Raw genomic sequence first — 23,360 nt, forward strand, 5'->3', positions numbered from 1 at the left:
TGCCTATTAACGTTTGGCCTGGCAGTCCCTCCATCGGGATGGGGGAAGGGCCATGGGGCCAAACCTGTGTGAATATCAGTCACTGAAGTTTGGCCTCACAGGCCCCTCCCCGATCATGAAGGCGGGGCAGTAGGGCCACACCTGAGTGTTCAGGGGGTGGTCAGTGCTGCTCCTCCTTGCCACAGCCACAAGGCCGGCTCCTGAAGCAGACCAGAGAGAGCTCAGGTTGCCCCTCCTCACCATGAACTGGGCCCTAGGCATGTGCCACGGTTGCCTATGCCTTAATTCAGCCCTGCCAATGATACACACCGTGCATGGCTCCTGGTGTCACTGTGAGCGGGGATGGTTGCCATTTGTAACTTCTGAAGACTCCCAGGGTTTACCCAAGGTATGCTGAGCTTTCCAGTTGCTTTTACTTTTTGCTAATTATTGTAGCCTGATTCTATATTGGCCAGCACCCTGGGTAGTTATTTACAACAGTGCAAAGCGAGGGAAAACCACTACTATTCTGATTCAGTAGCCTTTTACCCCCACTTTGCACCAGTGTAAATGACTTCACCCAGTGCAGAGAAGTGGAGAATCAGGATCGGAGTCTTTTAAACCCCTTTTTACCCTAAAACGTTCCTCGCAGCTCACCCACCATACTTGGCTTCATGATTTCACCCAGTGAGCTGAGCGACTAACATTATTATAGTGAAAGACTGTGTGATGGAAATGTCGGGTCTTTGATGGATCTTAGTTTTGACAGAGAGCTTTTGAAGGATTGTCAACAAAGTCTCAAGCGCTTGTCTGTTAGTACTCTGCCTGATACTGCTATCCTTGTGCCCCAAAGTCATCCGGGAAGTGGTGGTTATTCCCTCTTCCACTCAAGTCTGATGAGAAAATCAGGACTTTTCAATTTCTCCAAGTTAGAAGCATTAGATTGGGCAACAAAAACTGTTTCCCTCTCCGCTCCCAAAGGCTCTCTTCAAAGAACGATCTATATCACCAGTAAAATCCACTTCAAAGGGCACTGTCAAGGTATCTGTAATCATTTTACAACTCATCTGCGTTACTCCCTATTGTTTATAATAAGCCCTTTGTAGCACGAGGCTAAAATCTATTTCCTTACTGATTTATTTCCTCCATCATGTACACATGTCGGGCAAAATTCTGTACCAGCATGGCAAGATACTGAAAGCATGGTGCGGTACAGAATGATAAGCCAAGGTGTAGCATGGGATGGAGCCAAAAAATACAGGGCAGAATACGAATTGAATAGTATGGTATGATACACTATGGTACTGAATAATATAATGAAGGACAGGTGCAGAGAACGGCTACTAGCATGAACAGAGGAATGGAGAACATATCTGATGAGAGGAGACTAAAGCGTCTGTAAACACTACCACTTATGTCAGTATAATTCATGTTGTTCAGGGGTGTGAGCAATGTAAGTTACACCGACCTAAGCGCCAGTGTGGACAGCGCTATGTCGGTGGGAGAGCTTCTCCCATCTACATAGCTATCGGCTCTTGCTGAGGTGGTTTTATTATGCCAATGGGAGAATTCTCTCCTGCTGGCAGAGCGTCTTCACAGACATGTTGCAGCTGCGCCCCTGTAGTGTTTCTAGCATAGACTAGCCCAGGGGTCAGCAACCTTTCAGAAGTGGTGTGCCGAGTCTTCATTTATTCACTCTAATTTAAGGTTTCGCGTGCCAGTAATATATTTTAATGTTTTTAGCAGGTCTCTTTCTATAAGTCTATAATATATAACTAAATGATTGTTGTATGTAAAGTAAATAAGGTTTTTAAAATGTTTAAGAAGCTTCATTTAAAATTAAACTAAAATGCAGAGCCCCCCGGACTGGTGGCCAGGACGCGGGCAGTGTGAGTGCCACTGAAAATCAGCTCGCATGCCACCTTCGGCACGTGTGCCACAGGTTGCCTATCCCTGGACTAGCCCTAACATCTATGTTGCACACCTCTTGTGGAGACATGTAGGATCTGAGGATATGTCTTGTGGTGACATGTAGACACTGTGTCCTCACTGTAGTGTGTAACTACACATGTCAGTGAAAGGCTCTGGCAGGAGGGAGGCACAGGAGAAAGGTTCAGCAGCAGTCAACTGTTGGAGCCTTTCCCCAACGCAGGAAACTGCCGGAGCCTTTCCCCACTGCAGCTGAGAGCTATGTGGAGTTACCAGAGCTTTCCCCACCTCAGGGAAAGACTCCAGCGAAGGGAGGCTCCAGCAGCTCCTTGGAGCAGGGAAAGACTCCAGCAGCAGGAAGGCAGTGGGATAAAAATAGCAGTGCAGAAAGGGAGGCACTGCTTGGGCATGTAGAGAGCCCTGTAGGGTACATACCTACAGGGTTTAGGAGTTTCTTTACTTGCCTAAACAGTGCCTCACAATCTACACTGCTATTTATACCCATGCTTAGCGGGGCGTGCAGTATATTCTACATGCTGCCGAAAGGAGCAGGCAATATAGACTTACTTTAAGAGCTTGGCTTGTTTAGCCTAGCAAAATGAAGGGTTAGCAGGGATATGGTTGCTCTCTCTAAATACACCACAGGGCTGAAAACGACGGATGGAGAAGAGTTATTTAAGCTAAAGAACAATACTGGCTCGAGAATGAATGAGTATAAACTGACTATGAGTAAATTTAGGCTGGAAATTAGAAGAAAGTTTCCAAACATCAGAAAAGTGTGGTTCTATGACTGCTTTCCAACAGAAGTGGGGCAAACAACCTTATTAATTTTAACATGGAGCTTAATAAATTTATGAACTTGATTATCTAAGAGCACTGCCTGCAATAGCAGAGGACTGGACACAGTGACCCAGGAAGTCCCTTCCAGTCCTATATACAGCATAGTACGGAACTGACTAACACACTATGGTACAGTACAGTACTAAATATTCTCCAGTATGGTATGGCATGGATCAGAATATGATGGTATAAAAAATTGCGATATGATACTATATGGCATGGTATTGAATAGCCTGGTACTGGATGGTCATGGCAAAGTTATATTATATACAAGGGCAGGAAATGAAACCCATGAGAAACTTGTGTAAATATCAAAAGATAGCTCACTGGAGACTAAGTTAGTCAGAATGGGTAAAACTTCTTTAAAAGGTGCCACACAGAATTCATTTTCACACAAATAAAAGATGGTCTCAACAAACTGAATATCTGAGAGGTTGTTGCAATAAAACCCTTTTGGTGGGCTGGAAGACTGTTTGATTTAGTCCACCAGCTCACCACACACTCAGCCTTTGCAGAGGCAATGAACTTATGAGCTTCTTCAATTTTCTGATTGTTTTTCTCTTTCGACCATAGGGTTTCTAAAGAGATAGGAGTGGGAGGGAGAATTCCCCATTGAAATCCATTACTTCTTTTTTTTAGCAACACTTTACGATAGAGACACTGTTCCTATAAGACTCCATCAGGCAATCTCGATGAAATGAGAATGAGTTGGGGTTTGGCTTTTTCTTCATCTTCCTTAGGTTGAATAAAATCTCAGATAAGATCAATAGTTTCTTTGGTTTTATGTTTCTCTTCCTTAAGGGCGACTGGCTTATTGCATTTCCATTGATCACAGAGACACAGCGATTCAACAGAGATAAACCATCTTTTATATTTCCAGCCTTTTGAAGTCAAATGACTTTTAAATGAGGTTGGGGTCACTCTTGATTCTTATTAGAATATCACAAGTGCCAAACACCTTTCTTATTTTTGACACAATGAACCATTTCTAAAATGGGGGGTTGTAAATTTCAATGCAAGCTAGGCAACATTCCCTGAAAACTCTTTCTGGCTGGACTCACTACCAGGAAGTACTGGGTTTTATTTTAATTCAGCTCTCCTCCACAGTGATGTCATAGGACACACCTACCACTGACATGCAGCTTAGGGCAGCTTTTTTTAATGGCATCTAGAAGGGCTTTTTTGTTCTTGCCCAGTCCTTTATTAACTCCCTAGTAGCTCTCTATGTAACCACACAGACTAAGTTAGTGGCACAGTGGCCAAAGGGACTAGTTGCATGAACAAGGAGAGCAGAATGTGTTGCCCTATTGTTTGCAACGGGGAAGGAAGCATGGGTTATTGGTTAAATGGGGAGACTGGCAGCCAAAAACTTACTGATATGGCCACAGTGTCTTCAGACATCTGAGCCTCAGTTTCCCTCTTGGTAAAATGGGGTGGTGGAAGACTTAGTTGCTGTTTGTAAAGTGCATTAAGAAGCTATATAAGTAAAGCATAAAAAAAAAATCAAAGGGCCTGTTTGTCTAGGTAAGTTTATGGATATAATTGTAGGGGGTTGCTGTCATATGGTTTAAAAAACAGATTCTAATTATAATCAAATGTGGGTGCAAAACTGCACATACTGTTAATTGAGAGCAGAGGTCACAGGAAGATATCTAAGGGTACGTCCAGACTACCCACCGGATTGGCGGGTAGCGATCAATCTATCAGGATCTATATATCGCATCTCGTCTAGACGCGATATATCGATCCCCGAACACGCTCCTGTCGACTCCGGAACTCCACCAGGGCGAGCGGCGGTAGCGGAGTCGATGGGGGAGCCGTGGCCGTCGATCCCGCGCCGTGAGGCAAGTCGAAATAAGATACGTTGACTTCAGCTACGCTATTCCCGTAGCTGAAGTTGCGTATCTTATGTCGAATCCCCCCCACCCCACCCCCAGTGTAGACCAGGCCTAACTGACAGATTACACCCGCAAATCAGGTACCTCTCTAAATTGTGTCATTTTCACACACGGGAGCTGGAGGGTCCAAAACTGCAGCCCCAGAATCAGTATCTCAATTGCAGCCTCTTGAAAAATATGGCCCTATAAAAATGATGTATACCCAAGAGCTTCAGGAGTATCAGATTCTAATGAGAGAGTCTTTGGTGGGTGGGATTTGGGTGTTACATGGAACTATGCAATGAAATCTTTGGCTTACCATGTTGAGAATATTCTCCTAGGAACCCAAATCCAAAAGAACAAAAAAAGTAGTACCCTAGTTAAAGATTCCTAAAAATAGAAGGGGACATCTCCTATTGATATCAGTTATTTGAAGGTAATAGTTTATGATCTTTTACGCAGCTCCAAAATAAATGTCAGTGTAAGAAATGATACATCATTTCAATTCTAACAAATCAGGCCCTTAGTGTACTGGGGGAGAAATGATTGGAACTACTTTAAAGCTGCCTTAACCTGAGAAACTGCAAAAATATTTATATTCATATGATGGAAGGAAGAAATGCCCCCATGGGCATATTTAAGAGTCCTCTGTCTTTGGGATAAATGGTAATGATAAACAAAAAATGGAAAGATGACCTTAGAATAATAACCTCATGATCCATCTGGGACTGAGCTTTCCAACATACAGAAATCATTTGCAATATGTTCAGAACGGAAATTTCTATCCTGCTTTATAGCTCATAGACTTCCTTATGGGTCACAAAAAACGTGGATTTGATTCCCTCTCCGGCAACAGGCGCCCACATGTAAAATTACTCCGATTCCCCTGCTGGCTGCCTACAGTTCTGCTCAGTGATGAGCGTGAGGATAAGGGGAAAAAAACAGAGGGAAAAATAGAGATGCATTTCATATACTTCAAAGGACGGTTAAAGAAAGTCCAGGTCCTGCAACATGGGGTATTTCTGTGTATCCCTTAAGACCTCCAAAATAGAGAAGAGGCATTGAGAAAACAACAGAAATGCACTGAAGCTATTCCCTGAATAAATCATTTTGACAGGGCTTTTCACATTACTGTTCTACCACCTCAAGTTGTGATCATATCGGACCTCACAAACTAAGCAGTGTTGGGTCAAGGAACACCTAGGTGATACAGCTGGTAAGCATAGTGATTCAGTGGATAATGATCCTGAGTCTGATACCCCAGCACGGCGCTAGGGCACACTGCATTGCTAGAGGTATTTGGGTGAAATCCTGGCCCCACTGAAATCAACAGGAGTTTTGGCATCCTGGAGTCAGGATTCCACCCACTGTCTTTTTGGATAAAATGTAGGACAAAAATTCTGCTCTCTGGTGCTTATTAAAAATCCATTAGCACTTTTCTCAGGAGAAGGAGGTATCAGTTGTGCTGGTCTGGCCAATCTGGGTAATTATATTCTCTTTCCTTAAATTCTCTTTGCAATTATTTCTTCACTTCCTGCCCTGGACTTTTATATGCTTACGTACTGTTAAAGCAGTTGCTGAGTTCCTCCTGGCTACACTTAACTGGAGGGCAAAGTGATTAGTGTATAAGGTTTACAAAACCCTTCAGATCCTTTGCTCAGAGAGTAATTTGCGATGTATTACTATAAATACATTAATTAGTAATTATCTTGAAGGACCTTTAGGACCCCTAATTGCTTTATTAACACTCTGCATATAGGGGCACTGACCCCCTCCGACAGAAATAGGTTGAAACATGGCAGCCATTCTGCCCTAGCAACGCTCCCTATTTGTTTTGGGAGAGGAAGAATTCACCATTTGACACTGAACGGAGAGCTCAGATCAGCAGAGTATAATTACTTGGGTTAATAACCTTAGTCTTGTTAAAAATGCCGCAAGATTTTTAACAGCCACAAGTAGTCAGAGCATGTGTGTCTCATTCAAAACACATAGCACCTCCAATATGAGTACCCCCTTCACACTGTTTGGGACTACAGTCAGTATTGACTTAGAAAGAAAAGTCTCCCTACTGAATCAGTAACACTACTTCCTCTGGTGTAGCACTCCTTTGAGCCCCATGTTGCGAGATTAGAGCAATACCGGTTCAGACAGAAGAGCACCCCTGACTGACCCAACCCCACCACTTCCTGCCAGACCCGCAGCAAGCTGCAGTTTTCTTGAGGTATCCCAGAGTCCTGGGTATTCGCATGGGCCTGACGTGATCAGGATGAGTTCATTACAGTGTGTCTAGTGCTAAACAAAAATGTCTCCATGTGTGTCAAGAACAAGTCCAGTGTTCTCATTTGCATAACATTACCCAGAATGCTCTTTCATCTTAAAGCTATTTGATAGTGGATGCTGATGTCTGTACTCTAGGAACAAACTCAAAGGTTGCACGTTTTGCTTTGGATGCAGAGAATTTCTTCAGCAAGTACAAAGAGTCATTACAGACTGTGGCAGGGAAAACAGTCGGTGTTCCCTGAGTTAGGGAGGCTCACAGTAAACTAAAACAATCAGCCCATCAACTTCCCTTGACAGAGCCCACTGTCTCAGGGTCTTTTATTTCGATGACACCTGCAGGATGTAAGCACAGAGCAAGCAGCAGACTATACATTTCCCCCTGTAGCTGTGGGTGTCATTAATAATATAGTTGAGAATGTCTCATGATTTATATGATGGCTTTATTTCCCACTGGTTTGGTAGGAATCTCTTGCCAACAATAAGATTATAATACATAGCACAGAGATGTCAAATCGTTCCAATCACATCATGCTAACCACTGGCGCCACAGCGCCTGATTCAGAACTCCATTATACCAGTCTCATGCCGCGAATGGAGTTATACAGGCTTACAACTGCTGTAAATGGAGCTTTGTATCAGGTCGCAAAGTTTAATAAGGAGAGGCAGCATACATCTCTCTGGAACACCTGATTGCCCTTAATATAGCTTCTGTAGGACACAGTAGATTTGGTTTAGTTAAATTAGAAGGAGACCCCTCTTTGTTCATAAAACCAAGGAAACATTTATTTTGTGAGAGGAGAACCAGGCCCACTTACAGTAGTTTTACACCACTGTAACTCCGCAGCCTTCATGGAACAAGTCCTGATTTACATTAGGGTAAATTATAAGAATCAGGCCTGGTGTCCCTCACTGTTGAATGAGGCTGCAAAATAGGAGCTCCACTATGACTATTGTATCACTGTAGGCAGCAGACTGAGGTCTGATGGGAATATTATAGTACAAACTTGGAGGCAATTCTACTCTCAGGAGCAGTGGCAAGAAATGAGAGCAAAATGTTTCAGAGTTCATTCCACTGAAGGGCTCAGGAAAGCAAAGACTCCTGAGCAGTAAAACAGTACCCCACCATTACACAACTGCTCATCCCTGCACTGCAAGTCTAAGTGAGCTCCGTAAGAGAAGAGAGGATGAGAATGGGCTCCCAGACATAGGTACTCACCTTGTAGAGCCCATGGCTACAGCCACAGTAGGTGTTCTCCATCGTGTAGCTCCTCAACACACCAATCTCTCGCCACACTACTACCCGGGCTGTCGATTCACGTGACTTCTCCACCAGGAAGCTACAGCTGCTCATGACAAATGCAGGGGCCACTTTATCCAGGATTTTTGGGAGGGTCTGCAAAAAAAAGAATCAAACAAGAATAAGAACATGAATTAGATAGTGTGGGACGTTGCACTCTATATGATTTTATGAAACTATGCTGATGAGTGTGAACGTAATGTAACTAAAATATGCTTCATGCAAAAGGTCTCTTGTAAGGTATCATTACAAAGCTAATAATCTACTGAGTGTGGTCATCCTATTTGTATAAAGGTATCGCTCTTGTATCAGAAACTAGAAATATGAAATATAACTCTGAGGGCCTATTGTAATTATGCAAAGTGTGGGCCATTAATGGTGGTTTGGAATCTTGATGGTTCCCATCAACCAGGACAATTGACTGTAGATGGCTCTGTTTTACTTGTAAGTCTTCCTGTATACGTGTGTGCTGGCAAGTGGGTAATGAAGTCGTACAGTGACATGTGATCATGTCACCTGAACTGGAATCAATCTTTAACCTGGTGCTTTTCCATTGAGAAGGAGGGGCTGGGAACCCAGAGAGGGACAAAGGATTCCCGCCTTATGCAAAAGATATATAAGTGGGTGGAACAGAACAAATGGGCTGCGGTCATGAGAAATCCCCTAGCTACACCTGAGCCAGAACAAGGACCGTACCAGGGGAAAGGATTGTGCCCAGACTAGGAAGGCATCCAGTTTCTGAAAGAAATGTATTTGAAACATCTCTGAGGGTGAGATTTTATTACTGTACTAGGCCTAGACTTGTGTGTTTTATTTTATTTTGCTTGGTAATTCACTTTGTTCTGTCTGCTATTACTTGGAACCACTTAAATCCTACTTTCTGTATTTAATAAAATCACTTTTTACTTATTAATTAACCCAGAGTATGTATTAATACCTTGGGGGGGGGAACAGCTGTGCATAGCTCTCTCTCAGTGTTATAGAGGGTGAACAATTTATGAGTTTACCCTGTATAAGCTTTATACAGGGTAAAACGGATTTATTTGGGGTTTGTACCGCATTGGGAGTTGGGCATCTGGGTGTTAAAGACAGGAACACGTCTTAAGTTGCTCTCAGTTAAGTCTGCAGCTTTGGGGCACATGGTTCAGACCCTGGGTCTGTGTTGGAGCAGACTGGCGTGTCTGGCTCAACAAGACAGGGTGCTGGAGTCCCAAGCTGACAGGGAAATCAGGGCAGAAGTAGTCTCATCTGGATGTTAAAGACAGGAACGCTTCTTAACCTGCTTTCAATTAAGCCTACAGCTGTTAGGGGACGTGGTTCAGACCTGGGTCTGGCTCAAACCAGGCAGGGCACTGAAGTCCCAAGCTGGGAGGGCAGGGAAAGCTGGGGCAGAAGTAGTCTTGGCACATCAGTTGGCAGCCCCAAGGGGTTTCTGTGATCCAACCCATCACAGAGAGTTACATAGTTATTATTTACATAGCAGCAGTAGAGCTGAGCAAAATTCAGAATTTCCATCCCTTGGGAAATTCCAAATTTTCACTGTTTGTTTTTGTCTCAAATGGGGAATAAAAGTTGAAATATTGAATTTGAAGATTTTCAATTGAAATGAAACATTTTGAGATTCATGAATCAAAAGGCTGAGTTTCTGTTTGTTGAACTGACCTGAAACACTTCATCTGAGCCACATTCCCTGGATGGCTACATCTCCCATGATGCACTATGCAGCTCGGCTACAGGAGAGTGTGTTGCATCATGAGAAATATAATCCTTCAGGGATCCCAGCCCATATGAGAAAATGGGGGCCTGAACTACAACTCCCATGAGGCAATGTGCCATAAAAACATACATGTAATGAGTTCATTGACTTCAATGGGAGTTGCACTTGGTTAGAATTGGACCTTTGGATATGTGTACATTTCCTCCCCCTGCCCAAAATAAAAAGAGCGTTGGAGCATCAAATTAGAAATTATGTGCCAAATTCTATGCTAATGTAAATGAGCATCATTTACACCAGGAGTGCATTTGGCCCATACAATATTAAAATAAAGGGCACATTGTCTTTGCCTGTATAACTGTGACCACCTTAAACTGTTGAATTGAACAGATTCCTACAGTGTGCTCTCTCCATTGATGCCATTTACTTTCCATTTTGTTCAGTTTGGGTTGTGAAATCTTATCAGTCCATTTCACTTCCTGTTTAAAAGTCAGTTTTATTGTCTAATTCTGAACTATTATCGCTCAGTCTTATTGGGCTTGGGTTCACAACACTGAGTAGGGGAATATTTGGCTTAACTGGAATTAAAAAAAAAAAGACTTATTAGGTTTTCTAAAACATGTTTAGAGAAACCATAAACTTTTGGCCTAACTATTTGGATTATCTCCTCATTAACATTAATTCTGTACATACAGCCATCACCACCTACAACCAACAACCACAGACCCAGACCCAGGCTCACAGACTCAGGCTCTGAGACTCACTGCCATGGGATCCTGCTTGCTGTGTAGACACACCCATGAGTGCTGTTTGCCATGCAGCAATGTCACAAGAAATCCAGGTTTCTGAAGGGTAGCTATGTTAATCTGTATCAGCAAAAACAACGAGAAGTCCTTGTGGCACCTTAGAGACTAACAAATTTATTTGGGCATAAGCTTTTGTGTGCTAAAACCCACCACATCAGATGCACAGAGTGGAAAATACAGTAGGGAGGTATAAATACACAGCATATGGAAAGATGGGCGTTGCCTTACCAAGTTGCCGGGGGTCAAAGCTAACGAGCCAATTCAATTAAGGTGAAAGTGGGATATTCTCAACAGCTGACAAAAAGGGAGGAAAAATCACTTTTGTAGTGCTAATGAGTTCAATGTAATCAACCAGGGCCTGATGAAATGCATCCTAGAATACTCAAGGAGCTGACAGAGGAGGTATCTGAGCCTCTAGCTATTATCTTTGGAAAATCAATGGAGACAGGAGAGATTCCAGAAGACTGGAAAAGGGCAAATATAGTGCCCATCTATAAAAAGGGAAATAAAAACAACCCAGGAAACTACAGACCAGTTAGTTTAACTTCTGTGCCAGGAAAGATAATGGAGCAAGTAATTAAGGAAATCATCTGCAAACACTTGGAAGGTGATAAGGTGATAGGGAATAGTCAGCATGGATTTGTAAAGAACAAATCATGTCAAACCAATCTGATAGCTTTCTCTGATAGGATAACGAGTCTTGTGGATAAGAGAGAAGCGGTGGCTGTGGTATACCTAGACTTAGTAAGGCATTTGATATGGTCTCGCATGATATTCTTATCAATAAACTAGGCAAATACAACTTAGATGGGGCTTCTATAAGGTGGATGCATAACTGGCTGGATTACCATACTCAGAGAGTAGTTAATAATGGTTCCCAATCCTGCTGGAAAGATATAACAAGTGGGGTTCCGCAGGGGTCTGTTTTGGGACTGGCGCTGTTCAATATCTTCATCAACGACTTAGATACTGGCATAGAGAGTACGCTTATTACATTTGCAGATGATACCAAACTGGGAGAGACTGCAACTGCTTTGGAGGATAGGGTCATAATTCAAAATGATCTGGACAAATTGGAGAAAAGGTCTGAGGTAAACAGGATGAAGTTTAATAAAGACAAATGCAAAGTGCTCCACTTAGGAAAGAACAATAAGTTTCATACATACAGAATGGGAAGAGACTGTCTAGGAAGGAGTACGGCAAATAGTGGACCACAAGCTAAATATGAGTCAACAGTGTGATGCTGTTGCAAAAAAAGCAAACATGATTCTGGGATGCATTAACAGGTGTGTTGTGAGCAAGACATGGGAAGTCATTCTTCCGCTCAACTCTGCTCTGGTTAGGCCTCAACTGGAGTATTGTGTTCAGTTCTGGGCACCACATTTCAAGAAAGATGTGAAGAAATTGGAGAGGGTCCAGAGAAGAGCAACAAGAATGATTAAAGGTCTATCTAAAGGTCTAAAGGTCTAGAGAACATGACGTATGAAGGAAGGCTGAAAGAATTGGGTTTGTTTAGTTTGGAAAAGAGAAGACTGAGAGGGGACATGATAACAGTTTGCAGGAATCTAAAAGGGTGTCAAAAGGAGGAGGGAGAAAACTTGTTCATCTTAGCCTCTAAGGATAGAACAAGAAGCAATGTTAAACTGCGCCCAGAGAGGTTTAGGTTGGACATTAGGAAAAAGTTCCTAACTATCAGAGTGGTTAAACATTGGAATAAACTGCCTAGGGAGGTTGTGGAATCTCCATCTCTGGAGATATTTAAGAGTAGGTTAGATAAATGTCTATCAGGGATGGTCTAGACAGTATTTGGTCCTGCCCTGAGGGACTCCTGAATGGAGCACTTTCCTTCTGGGAAAGTATACTCCTTGGACGATGCCTGAAGATGAATGAGGAAGACATGGTAATCTAAAGGAAGGGAGGGAGTTGCAGATTGTCCTGGAGAGGTGCCAGCCATACAACAGTGTAGAGCTATACAAGAACATTTTAACCTCTTCTATGCCAGATCTCACTAATCTGTGCCTCTTAAACCAGTTTAGGACTACAACTTAGGTTTTGTAAAAATTAATTTTGAAAACTATAATTAGAGATAATTTCATCTCAGATGGGGAAACAGACACAGGGTGGTGAAGTGACTTGCCCAAAGTCACACAAATCTGGCAGAGTTGGGAAAAGAACCCATTAGATCTGTATACCAGTCTCCTATTTTAACCACTAGACAACTCTCAAGTTTCATTGAAAACGGGGGATTTTTAAATATTACTCATTCCCTTGAACTGTCAGAAACTACAAACCAACAGCCAGATGCTGGTGCCTGAGAACCAGACAGCGAGGCTAACTAAACACAGAGCAAAAATAATTTAGTCTAGTTTCACTTTCTAACAGGAATGGAGTAGAAATGGGAAACAAATGGTCTGTTAAAGAGAGTAGGAGTTTCCAATGGTTTCTATTTTAAGAATCCTGTCACAGGAAAAACACTGAAGGGAACTGTATTGTAATATTCACTTACCGAACACGATTTATTGGGACACCGCAAGTACCAAGTCCAGCACACACAGGCAGGACTGAACATCCTGCTAAAACCCCAGGGTCAGAACAACAACAAAACAACATACAAGACAACAACTTAATACTAAGATAAAGCTATAGCACCGTCTACTTATGGAGGTGCTCTCTACACTAAACATTATATTATTTAAAAATACAGGGTCAAATAAGTTCAATGCTACATTACTCCAGTTTGACACCTGTGTAACTCCATGGTTTCAATGAAGCCATGCTGGGGTAAAACTGAAGTAGCATAGTGGTGAATCGGGCTCTTGATTTTTTATTTTGACATGGTGCTTTTAACAATAAGGCAATTGAATTCAACAGGGCAACATGACCAGTGGCCTTTTACCAGCATTATATGGTACATACAGGGTTATATGAATGATGTTTCGCATGTGTGTGGTTTACTCACACAAAAAACGGTAGCTGCCCAGGTAGGCAAATATTTGTGGCCATTGATTAGGGGGCATGTTCATTCAGATGATACTTTATGCTAATATTCGGTGCATCTAGATTTTAGAGATGGGTCCAGCCTCCCAGGACTGCATTCCTCTGGATTCTGGGGAAGTTCACACCCAGCTCCAAACTTCGTAGATTGGGCCCATCCCTAATCATAGAAATGTAAGACTGGAAGGGAGCTGAAGCGATTGCCCCCTGCACTGTGATGGGACCAGGGACACCTAGACCAGCCCTGACAGGTGTTTATCCAACCTGTTTTGAAAAACCTGCAATGATGGAGATTCCACAACCTCCCTCGGAAGCCTATTCCAGAACTTAACTACCCTTATAGTTCGAAAGATTTTCCTAATATCTAACCTAAATCTCTCTTGCTGCAGATTAAACATGATTTCTTGCCCTACTTTCAGTAGACATGGAGAGCAATCTAACACCATCCTCTTTATAACAGCCCTTAACATATTTGAAGACTGTTATTAGGTCTCCCCTCGGTCTTTTTTCAAGACTAAATATGCCCAGGTTTTTTAACCTTTCCTCAGAGATCAGATTTATCATTTTTGTTGCTTTCCTCTGGACTCTCCAATTTGTCTGTATCTTTCTTAAAGTGTCATGCCCAGAACTGGACACATTACTCCACCTGAGGCCTCAGCAGTGCTGAAGAGAGCAGGACAATTCCCTCTTGTGTCTTACATACAACACTCCTGTTAATACACCCCAGAATGATATTGGCCTTTTTTGCAACCGCAGCACATAGTTGACTCCTATTCAATTTGTGATCCACTATAACCCTCAGATCTTTTTCAGCAGTACTACTCCTCAGTTATGCAGCACGTTATTCCCCATTCTGTAGCAATGCATCTAATTTTTTCTTCTTAATTTGCACCTGTCTTTACTACATTTCACCTTGTTGCTTTCAGATCATTTTCCAACATCATTTTGAATTCAAAATCCTGTCTGAATTTTTAGCAACCATTCCTAGTTTGATGTCATCTTCAAATTATATAAGCATACTCTCCACTCCATTATCCAAATCATTAATGAAAATATTAAATCATACCCAGGGCCGGCTCCAGGCACCAGGCAACCAAGCACATGCTTGGGGCGGCACCTGGTAAGGGGCGGCCAATCTTGGGGTGGCGGGGGGCAGCGTGGCGCAGCATTCCACGGGGGGCAGGGGCGCTCCGGTGGCGCGTTGCTCGGCAGGGGCGCTCCAGCGCGCGGCGCTCGGCTGGGGGGGCAGCACGGCGCGCGGCGCTCAGGGAGGGGTTCCAGCGGTGCGGCACTCGGCGGGGGCACTCCGGTGCTCAGCTGGGGGGCGGCGCGGCACTCAGGGAGGGTTTCCGGCGATGTGGCGCTCGGCGGCGGGGGAGGGGGCGGGCTCGGGCGACGCGGCACTTGGTGGCGGGGCGGTGCGGGGCGCGGCGCTCGGGACGGGGGGGGGGGTCCAGCGGCGCGGCCCTCGGCGGGGGGGCTCGGCGGGGCGGCACTTTTTTTTGCTGCTTGGGGCAGTAAAAAAGTTAGAGCCGGCCCTGATCATACCAGACCTAGGGACCCCTGTGGGATCCCACTAGATATCAATGGTTTGCTGTCAAACTATAACAACTCTGAGTACGGTCTTAAGGATTGATTGCGTGTGTGCACAGTAGATGTGTGCTGTAATGTGAAGTCTCACCCTGTAGCCAACATCTTCTGTGACAACTGCTGTGTCGACAGTGCAGCCTGCCTGCCACAAGGTTTCCTTGATGCTGCAGCCATAGAGGAACACGTTCTTCTTCTGGGAGTGGCCGTGATAGTCGCAGAATACCTGGAGATCAGAAAAAGGAACAACACTGACCATAAAACAGGAAGGATTCTAGCCCTTTAAATGGCAATGTGCAACAGTAGTGGGTTGACCAATTGCTAAAAAAAAACCATTTTTCAGAACTTCTCAGAGGCTCTCAGGCTATGGGGCATGCCCATAATGAACGCCAAACCCTGTTGATCAATTGTCATCAGCCTTCCCAGGCTCTGCCAGTCCACCTGATTTTGGAGGATTCAGAGAAGAGAGGGAGGTTATATGTTGCTCTGTTTGAAACACAAAGAACTGTGTCCCACCCACTGCCATCCATGGCAGTTCAGGAACCGACATGCATCTTATGATTCAATCAAAGGGAAGTTTGCAAATTCCTTTTACTTCTAAACTTCAGTATTATCCTCTTGAGATCTAAAACCTGCACCCTATCAGGCAATCAATCTTCATTTCTTTAAGTTTGAAATCTGTACTATGTAATTCGCAGAAAAACACATCCATGCTATTACACTAGTAGTTATTGCATATTATTATGACATTGTATATATCCCTCTAAGCAAAGCACAGTAAGTGACCTATTTTACATAGTCTAATCAATCAATCTAATCCATCTCTTTAGCATCAGTCTTCGGGTAGCTAGGAGCTAAGCATATTCCCACTTTCAGTGAAATTTTAGATTGCCTTTGTAAGCACATATCAAGTCCTCTACAAATGAAAATCAGGGTTTATTGACCTACGAGGTAAATATTGACCCAGGCCTTGCAGAATAATCAGTCTTGATGCTCAGTGAGATGTGCATTGCTGTTATATATATTCTCCATGTCTTCATCAGAAATACTGGAAAATCCAGTAAGGAAAGGAATTTCAAAAGAAGAGCCATTGTTCTTTTTAAGCCAACATTCTAAATGGTCAGAAGAAGATAGTGCTCCAGCAAAGTTTTATTCACTTTTGATAAGCCAACTGGAAAGCAAAGAGAAGCATCCAAATACCACTAGAAGAGAAACTTTAGAATAGACAGGCAGACAGACAGAAGCAGGAAGACGGAGGAAGAAATAAGCAGTGGGTGCAATCACAGTGGGTGATGTTTTGCCATTGACTTCACGGGTCCAAGATTTCACCCAGTATATTTATCTACCTGATCATGTATTTACCTTTGACCCTTTAGAGATAATTAAGTTTTACTGAATTTAACTGCAGCCATTAAAGATGCAATTATTTGCACACTAGGTTCTGTCAGCTATGCCAGCCAGTCCAGCTTCGACTGCCCATGTCTGCTTCTCTCATGACCGCCTCTGCACTTCCTCCCATGCATGAAAAAAACGCCACATCAGACTTCATAAACTCACCACCTCATCCTCTTTCAATATCTCCTTAACACCAAGTTCTGCCACAAAAGTTTGCAGATTGCTACCTCTGGCACTGATTAGTAAAGCAGCAAGCTGCAACTTCTGATTTCCAGGTAAACTATTTTATTGTTACCTAACCCTCACCAACATCTTTGTTTCATCCAATTGCTGCCTCCTGTATAACACCTAGATTGTAAGCTCTCTGGGGCACAGACTGTCTTTGTTACTTGTCTGTACATCACCTACCTTAATAGGGCCCCCAATTAGGATTGCTTGGTTCTACTGGAATGGATTATTACTATTATTATTAGTTGGTTCTGTTTCATAACCATGTCTGTCTGAGAGGCAGGGGGGTGGATTTTTCCAGTGCAAGTTCCCAGTGTAGACAAGCCCTAAGAAAGTTGGCATGCCCTGAACATGCCAATCTGGAAGTATATTCTCAGATCCATAATGAAATAGCAATAATGCTGACACCTGGTGCACACAGGTGCAATAACAGGGAATTAAGTAAGAGGATCACTTCCCCAGTTTATAATGCAGATAATGCATGGAACACCCGAGCGCACTACTATCAGGGTGGAAGTAGTTGTGTGCCTACTGTTATGTCTCATCACAGGTAAGTTTTCAGCCAGTGAGGAGCCAGGATTTAACAATATGGCAAACAAAGACAAAATGTTAATACCTTTCCCCCATTAGAGTTTTATGCAGCTGTCCCTGCTATGTCAACCAGGCCACCAAACCCACATCACCCAGCAACAGGGCCGGCACAACCCATTAGGCGACCTAGGCGGTCGCCTAGGGTGCTACAATTTTGGGGGGCAGCGACCGCAGCAGTATTTCAGCGGCGGGACCTTCTGCCACCTCTGTGGGGGGCGGCATTTTGGGGCGGGACCTTCCGCCGCCTAAAGCGGCAGAAAAGCTGGCGGCGCTCCTGGTCAGCAGTGCTGCTGATCCCATCACCCTCAGGCAGACCTCCAACACTTCCTCCTTCCAGCATCCAGCACTAGACAACGTTGTTACTATTTCTCATAAGGTGGTGTCCAGGGGACCCAGTCATTACTAAACTCCATTGTACTAAACTATATGGAGACATGGAACTAGTCACATGTTTAAGGGCTTTGCTGCATCAGGGCCAGAGTATTCAGTGCCTCACAGGATTGAGCCCTATGGCAACATGCCGCCTACAAAGAGCAGGCAATGAGGATACAAATAAAGTATGCATTTTTTATACACAGTATGACTGGGATTTTCAAAGGAGCCTAGTTCAGTAGGAGTGGGGGAACCTAATTCACATAGGCCCCTGAATGGGGGCCCTCCCTCTAGCAGTCTGATGCAACACTTGCTATTGCATCTCTGCCTCAGTTTCTGAGAGTGGGGACTTTAATAAGTCCAATGAGGCTTGTATATTGAACAGCTCCCTTCAGGGGTCTAGTTTACTCTACTCCAAAGGCAGAACATCACACAAAGAGTCCGTATTTCTCCGTTGCTGGAGGGAGAAGTGGCTAAGTCAGCCTTCATGTGTCAACCCCAGTTATGCCCAAGGTCCCTTACCAGTGAGGCCTTCACGAGCCAGGACACTCCTCTGGAGCCAGGGACTTCTTGTGACTAGCTGGGAAAGGGTCTCTCCTCTTGGGCCAAAGTCCCCACAGAGACCGAACCATGACAATCCTTCCTCAGGACAGCATATCATTCCTTTTTTTCCTAGGGCTTCTGCTGTTGCCTAGTGAATTCTTTTCTGGGAGCCAGGTTTCTCTGAGACTCAGCATTCATAGTCCCTGCCTTCTGGAAATACTCCTACCCAGAAGCACTCTTCCTTGGTTTCCTTCGCCGGTGAACCCTTCACCACCTTCCCCCTGAGAAGCCTTTACCATAGGAACCTTCTCTTCCTACATCTTGGGAATTATTCTCTCCCCTAGGAGTTTCTGTTCCCCTAGAAAACACCCCAGGAGCAGCTTCCTTTTATCTTGGCCAGGTGCTTCCCTGCCTAATTAACTGCCTCTCAGTAACTCAATGAGTTGACCAATCCCAGGTGAACTTAGAATTGCCTCATTCTCCCTTGTGAAGCCTGTCAGAGGTAGGCCCCTGGCCCCGTCAAAGGGCCAGCTACCCTCTGACAGCCCCTTAAAACAGCCCAGCCTTGCACACATTGAGGGTGATGGGTTAATATGTAAATATGCATGAACCACACCCAGCTGTCCTCAACCAGCCCCTAATTATCTGGCTAATTAAATGTAGTGTCCCAAGTAACAACTTACATGGGTGGTCTGTTATCCAAAGCTTGCCCATGTCTGTCCATTCCCTGATTCTGCTGCCTACAGAACTCCACCGCTCGCACCTATGCTCGCCTGTCCCCAGAGTGTTGTGCCCTCATTCCTGACACATGGAGATCAGCTTGCTTCCCAGCAGTGAGTCCACTGCATTATTTACACCATTCTCACTAGATGATGAAGTCCAGGGGAGGACTGTGAGCACTGCGAAATCGGATGCAGATCCACAAACGGCAGCATTTCCAATTAAACCAACCCAGTTTTGCACAGACCCTGGACATGCAGCCCGCTCAGATTCCGCACATATTTTGCAGGGCTATATGTAATCCATGCACTGTGAAGTAACTCCATCTGCGATGTTTTCAATTACCCTAAAATGGCCCCATCCAAATGGCTGCATTTACTACGTCCTTTAATAACAGAGAGACACTTTTCCAGCTAGTGTTTCATCTAAGCTATCCGCGACATTCAGTCATAGTTTAGGTTAACCACAGGTACTATGTGGAATTTATTCCTATGAATATCAGAGGATTTTATAGTTTCCATTCTATTTTGAGGCAGAACTCTAAGCTCAACTGGATATCAATTACCTGCATATTACCAACATGCAAAAGGCACATACATTATCTGCTTAAAATATTATTTTACATATTAGAAAGTACTAAGGGATATGCAGCTAGTCAGACAACAACATTGCCTGAGTGGTGCTAGCCCTATAATTTTGCATCTAGAGAATCCCACAGATGAATCCTAATTGGTAGGGCTGAAATGGGCCTGCTAGGTGATCCATTCCCACCCACCTGCATCAATGCAAGATTATCATCTACACCAGTGTTTCTCTAACTGGGGCTGCCGCTTGTGTAGGGAAAGCCCCTGGCGGGCCGGGCCGGTTTGTTTACCTGCTGTGTCCGCAGGTCCGGCCAATCGCGGCTCCCACTGGCCGTGGTTCGCCGCTCCATGGCAAAGGGAGCTACTGGAAGTGGCGCGGGCCGAGGGACGTACTGGCCGCCACTTCCAGCAACTCCCATTGGCCGGGAGTAGCGATCCGCGGCCAGTGGGAGCCGCGATCGGGCGGACCTGTGGACGGGGCAGGTAAACAAACCGGCCCGGCCCGCCAAAGGCTTTCCCTACACAAGCGGCAGCCCCAGTTTGAGAAACACTGCTCTACATTGATTACTGTGGGACTGTCTGCAGTATCTGCCCAAGGAGCCTTATCCCCTTCAGTTGCCATTAGCTTCAAACGGCAGCAGGGTCAGTATCACTGTAGCTATTTATGGGCAGTTCCATTTGAAAGTTGTACAGAAGGCACTGAAAACTTGTTTTCATTTTGATTAAACTCACTTCATTGTGTGATTTCCATGGAGGGACGGGGGGTTCCCGCCCATGTTCCTGTGACTTTACAACACTTCCCTTTCACCCCCTGACAGTCCCACCTTTTCTATCACTGGGGTGTCCTTCTTGGTTCAGCCGACATAGAAGCCAACATAGAAGCCAACTCTGTAGCCTGATAGCAGAGCTCTAACTAAGACATCTAAGAGTGGACAGAGAATGAACCTGGGAGTAAGAGGCAACCAGCCTCTGCTCTAGCGAGGACAGTGTAACTCATGCCGACAATCAGACTCCAAAACGTGCCACCCTTCTCACCCCCCAAGGAATGAGTCAAGTCCAAGGTAAGAACTGGCAGTATACTCACTTTTGCCAACTCTCACACTTTTATCACAAGTCTCACCGTATTTTTATTAAGACCCTGGCTGCCAGAGTCAAGTTATTCCCTGCAACTCTCAGCTTTCATTAAAAAAAGAAAGCGAGAGAGAGAAAAAAAAAAGTTTCTAGCCCTCGTGGCCCCAGAGAAAATCTTGAAAATGTGACACCAGAGGCAAATAAAAAGACAATCCCTAAATATTATCATGGTTGAGGGGGCTGACTCATTGCACTTGGGTTGGCAATACTGCATTTCAATCAATTTCAGGCAGAGCCCACTGGCTTCAAAGAATGCTAAAGGCTCAGCTTGTGGCTTTAGGACATTTGGTGGTAGGAGCCATGAAGCAGCAGGACTAGAGGGAGAGGGAAGAATTATGTCTTACTCCTCCATAATTCCTTCTCGGGCTCACAAAGGAGCCAAAGTACTGCAGTATGTCTGCCTCCCGCCGACCCTTTCTCATAGCCCTACCTTCGTCCCAGCCCACCCACCCTGGGCACTCTCCCATTCAGGTCTCTGGCAGTAGGCTCATAGGGAGAGTCAGCTGACAGTGCAGTACAGCTGGTCAGAATACAGAAACCAAGTTTCACAACAGTTTCACAGATGGCTTTTTCAAAAGGGGCCAATTCTTTGTGGGTCTTCAAAACTTTTCCACAGGATTATTTTTTCTCCAATTTTTTTTGTAAACATTTTCAAAGATCGGAATTTTCAAAAGTGATTTTTTTTTCTATCTCCCAAGTTTTGGTTTTGATGTTGAAACCCCCTTTCTTTGTGATTAAAAGACCAATGAAAATTGTCAATGTTTTTTTTTTAAAAGGAAAATTAAAACCAAAAATGTTAAATAAGCAATTTCGTCAAAAAATGAAAAATATCGAGAAAATGAAAAAGAGACAAGGTGGGTGAGGTAATAGCTTTTATTGGACTGACTTCTGTTGGGGGAAGGGACAAGCTTTTGAATGCCACAGAGCATTTCTTCAGGTCTAGGGAAGGTAACCAGAGTGTTGGAGCTAAATACAAGTTGGGACAGATTGTTAGGCATAAGGGGTTCAGATATGCTGTAGGAGAACACTTAAAATAAAGTGGGCTACTGAGGTTTTGCAGGCAGCAGAGTGTATCACAAATTGTTGTAATGAGCCATAAAACCAGTGTTTCTCTTTAGTCCATGGTTTTTAGTGTCTAGCATTATTAAGTTCCCAAACTCATCTTTTGAAGGTGTGCAGATTCCTTAGAGGAGGAGAACGGAGCGGTCAGATATAGAGCAATTGCTTTGTAAAAAGTATCAGAGGGGTAGCCGTGTTAGTTTGGATCTGTAAAAAGCGACAAAGAGTCCTGTGGCACCTTATAGACTAACAGACGTATTGGAGCATAAGCTTTCGTGGGTGAATACTCACTTCGTCAGATGCATGTAGTGGAAATTTCCAGAGGCAGGTATAAATATGCAGGCAAGACTCAGTCTAGAGAGAACGAGGTTAGTTCAATCAGGGAGGATGAGGCTCTCTTTTAGCAGTTGAGGTGTGAACACCAAGGGAGGAGAAACTGCTTTTGTAGCTGGCTAGCCATTCATAGTCTTTGTTTGACACCATCAGCTCAGGATTAAACAAAGTCTCCGGTTAACAGATGAGTTTTGAGCTAAGATACCTTTCCAGAGACCCAAAGCTACTGGCTAGTTGTTAACTATGAAACATCCTGTTCCCATTGAAGTGAATGGCAAAAATGATCAGCAAAGCACTGAAACTAATGGGACTTCAGCTTGTGCATAAAATTATGCACATGATAAAATGACGTGTTGAAACAGGGACTAAATCAGATGAGGTATGTAAAAGATGACAGTGTGGCCGACGACACTGACTGGGCTGAATATCCAGTAGTGGACTAGGGAGGTGGAAGATGACGTAATGGCCCATTCCACGACTTTGTTACTCTGTGAGCAACATGTAGTATTCAGCTGTTTCTCAGCTGCCTTTCAGATGGTCCCAGCTGGAAACAGGAGCATGCTGCCATGCTTATGGCTAATTAATGTTTATTTATATTTTTAAACAAGCCTTCCACTTGTCATATGTTCACATAAACCTTTTCCTTTTCCACTAGGGGCTGTTGGAGCACAAGCCGAAATCCTTGGTTTACTCATCACAAACCTAGTCTGAGTGCCAGCCTGGTGGAGGTTTCTTCTCCACTCCGTGCTGCGTTTCATGCTGAGGGCTTTCAGCCAAAGGGGAGAAGAGGAGACTACCTTCCCAAGACAGAGAAGCACAGAAGTTCATTCCCTTTCGGGGCTGGTTACTATGCTGCCGTGAGATCTTTGCAAACTCTCTCCCCACTCCACCAGCAATGGTCTGAAGAAAACACTAATGATGGATAATACTTTGCACAGATCTAGCACTTTTCATCTGAAGACTCAAAGAGCTTTATGAAAGGTGGGCATTGTAATCCCCATTTTACAAAGGAGAACACTTTGCCCAGAGAGGCGAGGTTATTTGCCCAACATCTCCTAGGGAACCAGTTGCAGGCTCAGAAATCAGATCAAGATCTCCTGA

At 44.2% G+C, this 23,360-nt stretch overlaps 1 protein-coding gene across 1 annotated transcript in view; it reads right to left on the bottom strand.

The window, feature by feature from the left end:
- AGBL1 (ATP/GTP binding protein like 1) overlaps window positions 1–23,360 on the bottom strand; it is a 388,187-nt gene that overhangs the window by 150,063 nt on the left and 214,764 nt on the right. The window contains exons 20-21 of the mRNA XM_034784899.1: window positions 15,398–15,529; window positions 8,122–8,298 (exon numbers count right to left, since the gene is read on the bottom strand). Coding sequence (XP_034640790.1) covers window positions 8,122–8,298; window positions 15,398–15,529 — 309 coding nt within the window. The remainder of the gene's footprint in view (window positions 1–8,121; window positions 8,299–15,397; window positions 15,530–23,360) is intronic.

This window comes from Trachemys scripta, chromosome 10, assembly GCF_013100865.1.
Source record: "Trachemys scripta elegans isolate TJP31775 chromosome 10, CAS_Tse_1.0, whole genome shotgun sequence".
Lineage (NCBI taxonomy): Eukaryota > Metazoa > Chordata > Testudines > Emydidae > Trachemys > Trachemys scripta.